We start from the raw sequence: 12,965 nt of genomic DNA on the forward strand, positions 1-12,965 counted from the left end.
TTGAGAATGTTTAAGAACCATTTTTATTGAGTAAATAATAGTTTTAATTTTGTTAATAAACTAGTTCAGATAAAAAAAAGTAATACATATTAGGATATAAACACTTAACAACATTATATATAATGTCTCATCGGGTTTGAGCTGAGCGTTGGAGATGTCATCTTTACCTGGTAATGATAGATGGGAGGATTTAGAAAATATAAGTCAATGTAGGGACTCCAATGGCGAAGTACGTCTTCCATAAATAGATAAGTTGCATCAAAGAGAGAATCATTCGGTCATTCCTACGTGGCATTTATGAATATCTTTAGATTCTAGCACACAATATTGTGGAGAATAGCCTCAAAATCTTTGACAGAGGTTTTCACTCAACTCACTCATACTTTATGAATATGTATATCACTCTTAGTCTTAGTAGATAATATATGATTTAGGCAGTAAAAAGTGTTCAGAGAATAACCTTTTTTTTATGTTCTCTCCATGCAACTTTTGAGGTTGTTTATCTTAATACAGAATAATATCCTCTCCGGAAGACATCTCTAGGACCCGCATAGGAGATCGGACATCATAGTATACAAACACACATGCTTTATGTTTGCTCTCTATTCCACCAGCCATAATCATTCTAGGGCTAACGTGGAGTTTTCTTAGCCAAATATCCAAACCATTTGATCCCAAATAGAGAAGCTGTATGGTCCCAAAAATGTTTAAATGAGTGTGAAAAATGCTTAAACGAGTTTGAAAAGTGTATAAGAAAGAAAACACATATGGGTTACATTTTATATACTTTGTGTGTTAACATTTCGCAGTCATCGGTATTTACATTTGTGTTCGATCTATGAACTCTGACTTATGCAAAGTATGTACTTCGTCACGGATATAACTTGATCTATTTGGTGGAGAGAGATCCAACAAAGCAGATGGTTGTAGGGATACTGAGAACTTTGTTTCAGTGTATTTTCTCTAACCTCCATTGATATGGTTGGCTACCTATGTTTCTATTATTTCTATATATTTTGCGGTGTTTTTGAGTTGATAGATATTAGTTTCTTTCGATGTTGGGGTGGAACCTTTTTCCAGAAAGAGATCTTGCTTCGTTTTGGATATGATTATGATTTTGTTGTCTCTTTTGTGTGGTTAGTGTTTTTGTCGCATTGGTTTTGGTTTTGGGACGTGAATCGTCAACCCCGACTTTCTAGCTGATTTGTATTTTGTAGTTTAAGCTTATTCATCGATAGTTTAACTGAAAGTAACTCGGGACAAAATTGATCAAGGCAAATGAAGAAGAAGACGTATCTAAACTATGATAATTATTTTCGCGATTTCGTTGAAAGTATTAGAAGTACGTCTGCTATTGGTAGAACGGAAACATCTAATTCACGTTACTTTTGAAACAAGACTAGTTTGGTTTTGCTAATGTGTCATCAATCATGTTTATCTTTATTATTTTTCGGTGCGTAAAGACCATTAGTTTCTCATTATTTGTCATACTTTTCATGTAATACGTTCCAAATCAATTTCAATAAACAGCTTTAAAAAAAAAAGCAAGTCGGTACAAAAGACAAAACCTTGTTAACTTGCTCACTATATCTCGTTCGTTCTCTTGATTCCAGTAGTGGGCCGGTGAAGAAGACGATTATTTTAGGCACTAAACTGATTAACCATTTACTTTTGGTAAACAAAGACTGAAAAAAATATTTACTTTAGTAAACAAAGACTATTAGGAATAAAAACACGTGATATATATCAAAATAATAATGATGATGAAGGAAGACACGTTACAATAACGACAAAAATAATGTAAGTGACTTGTGAAAGCCTTTAGATATTTTGTTGTTTGGGAATGATAACCACCAACTTGTAAACAAAGACTGATAAGTTGTTTAGTACTAAACAAAGACTACAGACATTTAGTTACAAAAAAAAAACTAACGATAAAGCTGCTTTTTAAAATAACAAAGGTGAATGAATGGGTAATCACTAAACCTCGTTGATATTTGCCCAACATAGTGATGAAAATTAGTTATAGTTTCCCGCAAATCGTATACTAATCCAACGGTGCGGTGTCACATGTGAATATCATGTTTGTTGGTTAATTACATGTTTGTTGGTTATTACGATTAGAGACATTGTACAACAAACCAGTAAACCGGATTGTCCAAAACCACATAATAAAACAAAACAGGGACGAGTCTCATCATTATTATATGGTTTGGTCTGTGGCACATAGAAAATAAAATAAAAATTGAACTTATTTAAAATGACCTTGTGCTGCCTCTCACATCTCCTCCACTCGCAGCCCACCGAAACAGTGTGAGCCCTTTTATTCAACCCAAAGTCTCTCTCTCTCTCTTCATCAGCTGTTTTCCGCCTCACACCGAACCATCTCCAAGCAATGGCGGCGACTACGACCGCTGCTGCTTCACTAGCTTGTGCCCACTTCTTAAATCAGAACAAGCTCTACGCGTTTCCGGCGAAAACTTCCGTGCAAGTCTCTCAAATCATCGACGGGAGGAAGATGAGAAGTGCCACTCTCTTCTCAGCCGCCTCTACCGACAAGGCCATCACCACTGCTCAGTCTGTCTCATCCACTGCATGTGACAGGTACTACTCTTCTTACACAAGTCATAAAGACTGTTCATTTCGTTACTGGGTCGATTAAAAATCGAGTCTTTTAGCTTAATTCGAACTTGGGTTGCTTCCAATTTATACATTTGCAACCGAAAGCTTTCACCTTTATGTGTTCTGTCTTACTGAAAAGTCTCACCTTTTGTTTTTTTTTGTAGAGTGAGGAGGCATACGATCTCGGTGTTTGTGGGTGACGAGAGCGGTATAATCAACCGTATAGCGGGAGTGTTCGCTAGAAGAGGGTACAACATCGAGTCTCTCGCTGTGGGATTGAACGAAGACAAAGCTATGTTTACCATTGTTGTTCTTGGGACAGACAAAGTCTTGCAGCAAGTTGTAGAACAGCTTAACAAACTCGTCAACGTCATCAAGGTTTTTTTTTAAGTTTGTTCTCTTACTAGTATAGTGTCATTGATAATGACTAATCTTATGCTTATTTTGGTTAAGGTTGAAGATCTCTCCAAGGAGCCGCATGTGGAACGTGAGTTAATGCTGATTAAACTTAACGCTGATCCAACCACCCGCTCTGAGGTAAAAACTATAGTTGATATTGCACAAATGAACTACACTCTGAACTTAGTTTTTTTAGTATTGGTTGGATGATATGATAAATTCAGTCACATTGGAAAAAACTTTTAAGGATATGAATGAAAGGAGCCTTTAAATTGAGTCACACTAGAGAGCTTTTTTTTTTTCCATCTAATGATTAGTCGAGTTGCATTAAAATCATAGATGAATATGGATGGGGAGATGCTTTCTTCCTTTTTGTATTAACTGAGTCCTGAGTCACACATTCACACTAAGGAGCCTTTTTTTTTCCTTCTAATGTTTCTGTGGTCTATGCAGATCATGTGGTTGGTGGATATCTTTAGAGCAAAAGTGGTGGATACTTCGGATCACACTCTAACGATCGAGGTCAGTCCTATTCTTCACGTTATATGCATTCATATCAAAATAGTCAATATGGTTCTAATGAGTCTCATCTTTTTTTTTGTTCCTTAGGTAACTGGAGACCCAGGAAAGATGGTTGCACTAACAGCGAACTTAGAGAAGTTTGGGATAAAAGAAGTCGCTAGAACAGGGAAGGTGATCTATTTCAACTCCCTACTGTCTTTCCATCCTTATTAACTGTCTACAACCTCAGCTTGTAACCACTTTTTGCCTTTATTTAATTTATTTTCGTCTTGAAATTTGTTTTTGAACGGTTGGAGTCACAAGTATCAATACTTATAGCCACTTGTAGGTTTCACTTGGAAGACTTGAACACTCTAAAGGTAGAGACAGTGTTACATAAGACTTAACTATTAAATGACATGTTAACGTCTTACAAGACAACTCATTAGTTTAATTTGATCTCATGTAGTCAGTTTCTGTGTTTAAGTGACTGTAATCATTAATCAATAATTTCAATCAGTTTCTTTTTTCCATTCCTAACCATTGTTGGATGCTATTTTTTGAACACTAGATTGCTCTGAGACGGGAAAAGATGGGAGAAACTGCTCCGTTCTGGAGATTTTCAGCTGGATCATACCCACACCTCGTAAACCAATCATCTCATGAGACTGTTGCAGAGAATACAAAGCGAGCGTTGACTGGTGGAAATGGCACTGCATCATCTGGGGTATAGATTAACCTTATTAGCTTATTTGTTTTTTCTCTTTCTTTTGCTCTACATATCTAAGCCCCTGTGGTATGTTGTTATTTTAGGGTGACGTCTATCCAGTGGAGCCTTATAATGATTTCAAACCGGTCCTTGACGCTCATTGGGGAGTGGTCTACGACGAAGATGTAAGATACTTACCGCATTTGACGCATATACTTTTCATTTTGAGGTTAAATTTAATGTAAAACTGTTTAAATGATTGCAGTCGGATGGTCTGCGCTCCCACACATTATCTATACTTGTAGCCAACGTTCCTGGAGTTCTCAATTTAATAACCGGAGCTATCTCCAGGAGAGGGTATAACATTCAGGTTATTATGCAGACACTCTCACTCTTAGTTTCACTGATTACTATTCTTTCAACAAATATGTGAAAGTTATAATTTTTATTGCTCCAGAGTCTAGCTGTTGGTCCTGCTGAGAAAGAGGGCTTGTCTCGGATCACAACAGTTATCCCTGGAACTGATGAAAACATCGACAAGTTGGTGAGGCAGCTTCAGAAGCTGATTGATCTTCATGAGGTGAGCTAATGGTTTGAACAACTTAATAATGTAGTAAATACTCTATAAAAATATTAATGTTGGGACTTTGATATTTCATTAATTTGTAGAGTTACTACTTATACAAAATTCTTTCTAGAAAATTTATATAATCTAATGTATGTTTTTTATGTAAAATAAGAAGAATACTTGATTTTATAGCATATGCATTGATAAAATTTTATGCTGTTCTTATTCAATCATTTGGTGTATAGAAAATGTATACCTTTAATGTAAAGTGTAAAAATGACATAATAACATTAATATATTCAGAAATATTAAGAAAAGTTAAAGATAGACTTCACTATGAATAAAAAACAAACTATGCAATACATACGGTTTATATTTATATAAATTTTACATTGGAACCATACATATTTACATAAGGTTTTTCAAAAATTATTAAATTATTATCTTATTGAATTATGTCAAATTTTACACTAGTCCAATTTGGTAAAAAAATTATTAATTTATGGAGTTTCTAGTGTACATTTGTTTTTGGTTTTTATAGGTCTAAAAAGATGTTTCCTTGTCATTGTGTGTGTTCCAGGTTCAAAATATAACCCACATGCCATTTGCGGAGCGTGAGCTGATGCTCATCAAAGTAGCTGCTCATACTTCTGCAAGGAGAGATGTTCTCGATATCGCTCAAGTGTTCCGAGCTAAAGCCATTGATGTCTCTGATCATACTATCACTCTTGAGGTAATTGCCATTTGCCACAAACAAAAAAAAAACCTAGAAATTCTCTGGTCCTTACTCCAGAGATGAGATATAGAATTTGATAATAGCTGATGAAATATTCGGTTTGCAGGTTACGGGAGATATCAGAAAGATGGCTGCATTGCAAACGCAGTTAGAGGTCTACGGAATCTGTGAGGTAATATAAGTTCCTGCTGCTTCCTTTTAAATCTCATCTCTTCACAAGTTTTGGCGATACTAATGGTTTTGTATTTGGAGAAATGAAGGTGGCTAGGACAGGAAGAGTGGCATTGGTAAGAGAATCTGGAGTGGATTCGACCTACCTTCGTGGATACTCTCTTCCTTTGTAGTTCCAAAGGTTTAATAACAATCTCTTTTAACAATCATGCATTTTTGTCGTTTAAGTTATATAAAAATAAAACGATCTTCTTGTGCAGAGGAAGCTTCACGTGTTCGTGGAAACTAGTCATGGACTGCACGTTGTTTCATCATTGTGTGAATGGATTATCTCCTCACGGTCATGGCATTTCGAGCTGTTGTTGTTGTAGGACTTATATTAGAGAATGTGGAAGACTTCTGTTTGTTTAGTATCATCAATTAGTCATCACTACTTTTCGAAAATGTAAAAACACTATCTACTCTAAGCTTATCCAATAATCATAAGCTTTCAAAGGCTTGTAATAAATTCCGGTGGTTAAAAATGGTGGGATTATGAACATATAAACACACTGATCTTTAACTAAACCAACTTAATTACCGCTCTGATTGCCGTATACCTGGCCGGTTTGTTATCTGGTTTAGGATTCTTCTGTTACAAACCCAGACAGGCGCAAATTCGTAAATGTCGCGTCGTCTCAATGGATTCTAGTCTTTGGTTGATTTAATGGCTCAAAAATTTTGTATGCAATATCATGTAAAATATTGTTTCAGGCTGGTGGTAGATATGGGGAAAGCACATTGAAACTAGGATCAATACTAACTGATGGACAAGTTGGAATATTCAAGGATAGATCAGCAGCTGCTATGTCAACATTTGGTGATATAATAATACCAGCTCAAGCAGCTGGTTTACTCTCTTCTTTCTCAATCGTTTATAAATCACGTAGAAGATGATTGCATGAACCGACAAAATAGAGATATCTTTGTCATTATACAAGTTGTTGGGAAAAAAGAAGAGAACAAGTTTTGTAATAGTGTTTGATTTATAGTTTCATATACGCTATCTTTTTGTATATATTTTTACTGTATGTTCCAGTTTCATAAAATAGTTAAAACACAGTTTACACGATACATAACAAATTAGTCATCAACTCATTAACCAAAACAAATGCTAATTAAGTTTAGACTCGATCTTGTTGTTGTTGTCTGATTCAGATTTCCCTTGTATAACTGCCATAAGTGCTACGAGCTCTTCCACAGGGACCTTACGAACATCTTTCCTCACACCAACGTCATAAGCCAAACGACTAATACAGTAATTACCATATCCCGTCAATGCCACGGCTCCAACACCAGTAGCTACAGCTCCAAGCGTCGTAGAAAGAGCACTCGTTGAAGCAGAAACCGTCAAAGCTGGAGACGACGCTGTCGCCAAGGAACCACTCGTTCCCACCCCTAAAGCCCTGAGTGTCAAAGTAACAACACCACCCGCCGCACACACCGAATTCACCTGGCTACTACTCCCCGACTTGGTCACCGACAACACAAGCAAACCAGTTTTACAATAAATGGCGAAATCTTCGCAGTTGTTGTCCAAGAGATGATACTCACCAAACCCATTTCTCAATAGGAGGAACTTCGCGCGGTCAACGACGTCTTCAGGAGGATCTGAAGCTGCTATAGTGCAGGTACCTCCTCGCTGCTTGGCGAGAAAGATGGCCTTGGAGACATTGTACTCGAAGAGATAGAGGTTTCCTCCGGAGAGAAAACAGTCAAGACAAGAAGTGATGACACCGTTGTGATCTGTTTGGTCTCCGCAATCAGGACAAGGGTTGTCTCCTCCGTGGTTAGGAACTGAACTAACGATGATCTTGTCAAGAATAGTCCCTGTTCCGATCTCTAAACCACCTCCACGTGTGAAATGGATGACTTTCCCATCTCCTACATAGATTCCTGCGAAATTGCATACATAGAAGAAGAAAAATCACGCGTTATTCATCGTATTCTCAGATATATGATTATAATTGAGAGAGGAGATGGAACCGTGATGGGTATAGATGTAAGAACGCCATGAATAGATGTGATCGCCTGCTTTGAGTTCATCTCTGGAGATCTTGTTCGAGAGCAATCCCATCTTCTTTCTTCTTCTACGGACAAAGGACAGATCCGATTTTGCTTTAATGAGTTGGGGTTTTTTTTCTGACTTTTTCCTTGAATTTATTATTACTAAAGGAATTTATTTTATTATTATTATTTTATTACCAAACCGTGTTCCTTCTGGAGCAAGCAACACAACTCCTATTATTTTACCATAAAAAGCCATTTCTTAAATGGTAACACGGTTACAGATAATACTCATACACGTAGGAAACACATCACGTGTCGTGCGTTGGATATGAGAAACCGCGCATTAACAGATTTTCGAACTTTCCTTGTGTTTATGTTTATACCACCTCTGCCAATGGTACGTTGTAGAAAGAGCACTCGTTGAAGCAGAAACCGTCAAACCCACGCTAGATCTTTGAGAACTTTACCATCTTATTGGCAATTGGTAAGTTGTTTTGAAAAGTTTGAAAGACTTGTTTATTGATCAACTTGCAACATGCTTTAGTTAAAAATATAAAGTATAGTGACCACGGACATGGCAGTCCAGTTGATTTAAGCGCAGATGTTAGTGTTGTTGTTATGCTCTTAAGTTTGATCTACCGTAAAAAATTATTTTATGTCGCCGGCCGTATTGAGAATTAAGGGTCTTGGCCCAGAACATCCAGATAATTAAAAAAAAACAAAAAAGTATCCTGAATAATTTTTCAATAATTCAATATCATTTTACTACTCTAAATTAATCATGCTTGATTTTATGATTTTTTAGATAATTGAACGTAAATATAATGATATAGATAGTCAAATTTGATTTTAAAATCTTTTAACATAATTTACTAAATATCACGAATCGAAATTTTACAATATGTTTGTAAAATGTTAAAACACTATGTTTATTTGTATGTTGCAGTCTTCTTTCTCTCTTAACAAATGTATCGTCCTTATTCCGCCATGCAACGAGGCTCTCGACAGGCACTTTGATAGCATCCTTTCGCATACCAACGTCGGAGAAGAGACGAATAACATTTCTGACCAAAGGAGTAAGCATGCGTGCTACGCAAGCAGCTAAACCCACCGTATTGGCTTGACCGTTTCTTCCAAGCACATAGCTTTGACCGACCACCAAACTAGTCTTACAGTACATGGCGAAATCTTCACAGTTGTTCTTGAAAAGATGGTAGTCACCAAACCCGTTTATCATTAAGAGGAACTTCGCACGGGAAATGACTTCATCGGAAGGGTCTGAAGGTGCTGTTGTGCAAGTACCTCCTCGAAGCTTGGTCATGAAGGTGGCTAGAGAGACATTGTACTTGAAGAGATGGAGGTCTCCTCTGGCGAGAAAGCAATCAAGACAAGAAGAGATTACACCACGGGTATTGGATCGTTTGCCACAGTTAGGACAAGGATTGTAACCTCCGTGATTTGTAACTGAGCTAACGATGATCTTGTCCAAAACACTACCCTCTCTGACTGATGGACCATCTCCACGAGTGAAATGAATGACTTTTCCATCGCCTATGTAGATCCCTTGTGAAATTACAAACAAATAAATTGCTTTATTAATTCAACCAATAATTAACTAACATCAATACATCATCAATAGAGAGAACAAAAAAACTAAAACTATCGAGGAGTTGGTCTAATGGTTAAAACTTATAGATCATCTAGTAAATAAAGGGTCGTATATTCGATTTCCGTTGGGAAGAGTCTACTTTCCTCAAAAGTTAATTTAACATAACTTTGGATCTCGTCTTACGTAGATGCACGGGTCTTCGGACCCAAAACTATCTTGTCATTAAGAAATAGTGAGAACAGAAGAAAAGAGATGGAACCGTGATGGGAATAGATATAAGCTTTACGCCATGCATAGATGTGGTCTCCTGGTTTCAGATCATCCCTGGAGATCTTGTTGGTGGAGAATAGTCCCATCTTCTTGAGAATAATCAGTTCCACTTAATTATACTGGATTAAAGGGGGTTTTCTGAGTTTTTTCTTTCTAGTTTTGTGATTTTTATAGTCAACTATATATGTTGCTTCATGTTCAGAGTCTTCTCATCTTGGACAACAACATATCTGGTTCTTAAAAAGTTTATTATTAACGTTATGTATATGATCAAGATCCAGCATATCATAACAGCAGCCGAAGCAAATTCTCTAATCAACAACAACAACAACAGCTAGGTAACTTAGTATGCTAAGAACTCAAAAAAACGCCATGAGGGTGTGTGTATCTTCAGCTAGATAAAAGAAAAAGAGATGATACGTCAGAAACTTGTATAAATTCCATAAATTAACAAAAATGATAAACAGTTGTTCAAAAAAAAAAAAAAAAAAACAAAAATGATAAACTAAACATTTCTGTATCTTAACTAACAATGTTTAGCCAACGTTTGTTTTCACAAGTGGTGACATGGTTGTTTGATGCTCTTAATACTTCAATCCATAACCATAACCAAATTATATACTAACAAATCGCATGCTTAATCGGTTCTACGATTTTGGGATCTATAAACAATTTAGTAAAAAATTAATATAATTTTCTTTGACAAATTAATTTTAAAACATATGCTTATGTAAATATTTCTTAAATTATAGAAACTGTAGTTTGATATTTTATTTGTTTATGCTCAACACTGGACCTGTACTCAAGCTCGTCTGACCCATCTTTTTAGCAATCTCCCTAAGCACGAACTTCATAACTTTCCCGGTCGAAGTCTTAGGCAACTCATTCCTAAACGACACCGTCTTAGGAACCATAAACCTTGGCATCGTCTTCCGACAATACTCTATCATCTCCTTCTCCGTCGGTTTCATCCTCAAACCATGTTTCAAACTCACAAACGCACAAGGCGTCTCTCCCCAAAACTCATCCGGTCTAGCCACCACCGCCACTTCACCCACCACAGGATTCGTGTACATCACCGCTTCAACCTCCACGCTGCTCACGTTCTCTCCTCCCGTTATGATTATATCTTTCGACCTATCCTTAATCTCTAGATACCCATCCGAGTGAATCACCCCCACATCTCCCGTGAAAAACGACCCGCTCTTCAGAACACTCTCTGTTCCGACAGGATCTTTCAAGTAACCAAGCATGATCGAACTCCCTCTCATCACAATCTCCCCCACGGTTTCTCCGTTTCTCTCAACGCTCAGGCCAGTTCCAGGATCCACCACGTCGATTTCTGTAAACCCCACGGTTCTCACTCCTTGCCTTGCCTTCAGCCTCGCCTGATCGCTCGCCGGTAACCGATTCCACTGCGGCTTCCACGCGCACGATACGTTCAAACCGCCGGTTTCCGTTAACCCGTAACCGTGACTGATGTTAAAACCGATTGACTCTGCACGGAGGAGAACAGCAACAGGCGGAGGAGCCCCGGCGGTTAAAACGTTGACTGGATGGTCAAGAGGCTGAGAATATTCCTGACTCGCCGACAGCATATTGAGCACCACCGGAGCTCCGCACATGTGCGTAACGCCGTGATCACGGATCAAACGGTAGATAAGCGGCGCGTCGAACTTCCGCAGACAGACGTTAGTTCCTCCAACGGCAGCGATCCCCCACGGAAAAGTCCAACCGTTAGCATGAAATATCGGTAGAGTCCATAAGTAAACCGGATTTTTCGGTACGGTCTAATCGATTAAAGAATCAAGCGACATTACGAAGAGTCCTCTGTGGCAGTGTACCACTCCTTTGGGAGCCGAGGTCGTACCGGAAGTATAATTAAACACAACCGGGTCCCACTCGCTTTCGGGTCGGATCCATTTAAAACCCGGGTCGCCTCTCTCTATAAGTTCATCGTAAGTGTAGCTGAACTTATTAGCGTGACCTGCCACGTCAGCACCTCGTTCCTCTTCTTTATCGGCGATGAAGACTAGAATCGGCGGAGCGGTCATCGTCGCGATCGCTTCGACGGCGAGTTCGCGAGAGGAGACGTCGTCGACGAAGAGAAGCTTAGACTCGCAGTGGCGGAGAAGAAGGGAGACGGTGCGAGCGTCGAGACGACTGTTGATGTTGTTGAGGATCGCGCCGGACATCGGAACGGCGAACTGGAGCTCGTACATCGCCGGAGTGTTGGGAGAGAGGACGGAGACGACGTCGGATTTGCCGATTCCGATGGAAGACAGAGATGACGCGACGCGTAAGCAGCGGAGGTTTGTTTCCCGCCATGTGTAGACGGTGTTAGTGCCGTAAACGATGGAGGTACAGTCGCCGTAAACGGCGGCGGCTCTCTCCAAGAAACTTAACGGTGTTAACGGCGGCGAGTTTGCGGCGCATGGTTTAAGTTCCTCCATCTCTTAGCGCTCTCTCGCAAAATAATTTTTTTATATAATTTACTAGGGTCGGCCGTTTTTTGTTTAAATTTTAGTTTTGTATTATATATTTTATATGTTAATTTTGATATATAAATATTATAATATATTATAAAAATATAAATATTTAGACAATTATAAAAAAAGAGGATTCAATTATTTTATATATTTTTATTTTCTTTATATTTTGTTCAATTTTGTTTCTCAAACTATTATTTTTGGAAATTTGTTTTGATCATCTATTAGCTTTTAGTTGTTGTTTTGCGTTAATACCTTGTTAATTTCACTTAACTGAAAATTATTTATTTAAAGAAAAAAAAACAATGGGATTCACTTCTTTGATATATAGTTTTTAATATTGGTTTGATAAAACATTTAAAATCAACTCAGCGATTCCGATATTTTTTGTTATTACGAATTTTCTCATGTTAATTATCTCTTTGAATTTTTTGAACAAAAAAAGCAGTGAGTAATTTTGTTATACGGCATTAGCTTCACGATTCTAATCAAATCACTGAAATTATAGATTACACACTTTATTACGAAAGAAACGGATGCGTGGATAAAAATTAAGTGAATAACAAAGTTGATCTTATACGGCAATATATTGATCTCAACCATAGCACTGACACATTGACATGCCATAGTTTCTTCTTTACCACTTTGTGTCATCCTTTTAAACCCCTGAACACAAAAAAAGCATCAACTTACAATAAGCTACATGAGCTGCAACGAAGCGCAAATAACACCAATAATTATTCCACTGAATCAAACTTAGAATTGACTCATCAAATACCAATAGAAAACTCAACTCTTTGTTTGAATCTATTGAAGAAAGTCAGAATCTTTTGGCAAAAGAC

General features: G+C 37.7%; 3 protein-coding genes and 1 pseudogene across 3 annotated transcripts; 1 reads left to right on the forward strand and 3 right to left on the reverse strand.

Moving 5' to 3' along the window:
* The first annotated feature begins 2,256 nt into the window (after positions 1–2,256).
* On the forward strand, positions 2,257–6,214 carry LOC106327582 (acetolactate synthase small subunit 1, chloroplastic). The gene is made up of 13 exons (XM_013765757.1): positions 2,257–2,604; positions 2,787–3,000; positions 3,076–3,159; positions 3,475–3,543; positions 3,631–3,714; positions 4,094–4,249; positions 4,336–4,416; positions 4,497–4,601; positions 4,689–4,811; positions 5,380–5,532; positions 5,642–5,707; positions 5,796–5,887; positions 5,967–6,214. Exons 1-12 carry the CDS (start codon positions 2,396–2,398, stop codon positions 5,877–5,879), a joined length of 1,428 nt encoding a protein of 475 aa, XP_013621211.1. The 5' UTR covers positions 2,257–2,395; the 3' UTR covers positions 5,880–5,887; positions 5,967–6,214.
* A 493-nt stretch (positions 6,215–6,707) lies between these two features.
* LOC106327583 lies at positions 6,708–7,906 on the reverse strand. The gene is made up of 2 exons (XM_013765758.1): positions 7,732–7,906; positions 6,708–7,641 (listed from the first exon to the last, which is right to left on the reverse strand). The coding sequence occupies exons 1-2, from the start codon at positions 7,820–7,822 to the stop codon at positions 6,860–6,862; spliced, it is 873 nt and encodes a 290-aa protein (XP_013621212.1). The 5' UTR covers positions 7,823–7,906; the 3' UTR covers positions 6,708–6,859.
* Positions 7,907–8,614: 708 nt separating this feature from the next.
* LOC106323198 lies at positions 8,615–9,723 on the reverse strand. The gene is made up of 2 exons (XM_013761352.1): positions 9,624–9,723; positions 8,615–9,318 (listed from the first exon to the last, which is right to left on the reverse strand). The coding sequence occupies exons 1-2, from the start codon at positions 9,718–9,720 to the stop codon at positions 8,615–8,617; spliced, it is 801 nt and encodes a 266-aa protein (XP_013616806.1). The 5' UTR covers positions 9,721–9,723.
* A 681-nt stretch (positions 9,724–10,404) lies between these two features.
* Positions 10,405–12,093, reverse strand: LOC106323199 (annotated as a pseudogene).
* Positions 12,094–12,965: the final 872 nt, after the last annotated feature.

The sequence above is a fragment of the Brassica oleracea genome, chromosome C2, assembly GCF_000695525.1.
Source record: "Brassica oleracea var. oleracea cultivar TO1000 chromosome C2, BOL, whole genome shotgun sequence".
NCBI classification, from domain to species: domain Eukaryota; kingdom Viridiplantae; phylum Streptophyta; class Magnoliopsida; order Brassicales; family Brassicaceae; genus Brassica; species Brassica oleracea.

Coding starts and splice junctions, on each gene's coding strand:
- LOC106323198 (XM_013761352.1), bottom strand. CDS start 9,720: ATGGGACTATTCTCCACCAACAAGATCTCCAGGGATGATCTGAAACCA. Junction 9,319..9,623: donor TTATATCTATTCCCATCACG/GTTCCATCTCTT, acceptor TAATTTCACAAG/GGATCTACATAGGCGATGGA.
- LOC106327583 (XM_013765758.1), bottom strand. CDS start 7,822: ATGGGATTGCTCTCGAACAAGATCTCCAGAGATGAACTCAAAGCAGGC. Junction 7,642..7,731: donor TTACATCTATACCCATCACG/GTTCCATCTCCT, acceptor GCAATTTCGCAG/GAATCTATGTAGGAGATGGG.
- LOC106327582 (XM_013765757.1), top strand. CDS start 2,396: ATGGCGGCGACTACGACCGCTGCTGCTTCACTAGCTTGTGCCCACTTC. Junction 4,812..5,379: donor AGCTGATTGATCTTCATGAG/GTGAGCTAATGG, acceptor TGTGTGTTCCAG/GTTCAAAATATAACCCACAT. Junction 5,533..5,641: donor ATCATACTATCACTCTTGAG/GTAATTGCCATT, acceptor TTCGGTTTGCAG/GTTACGGGAGATATCAGAAA.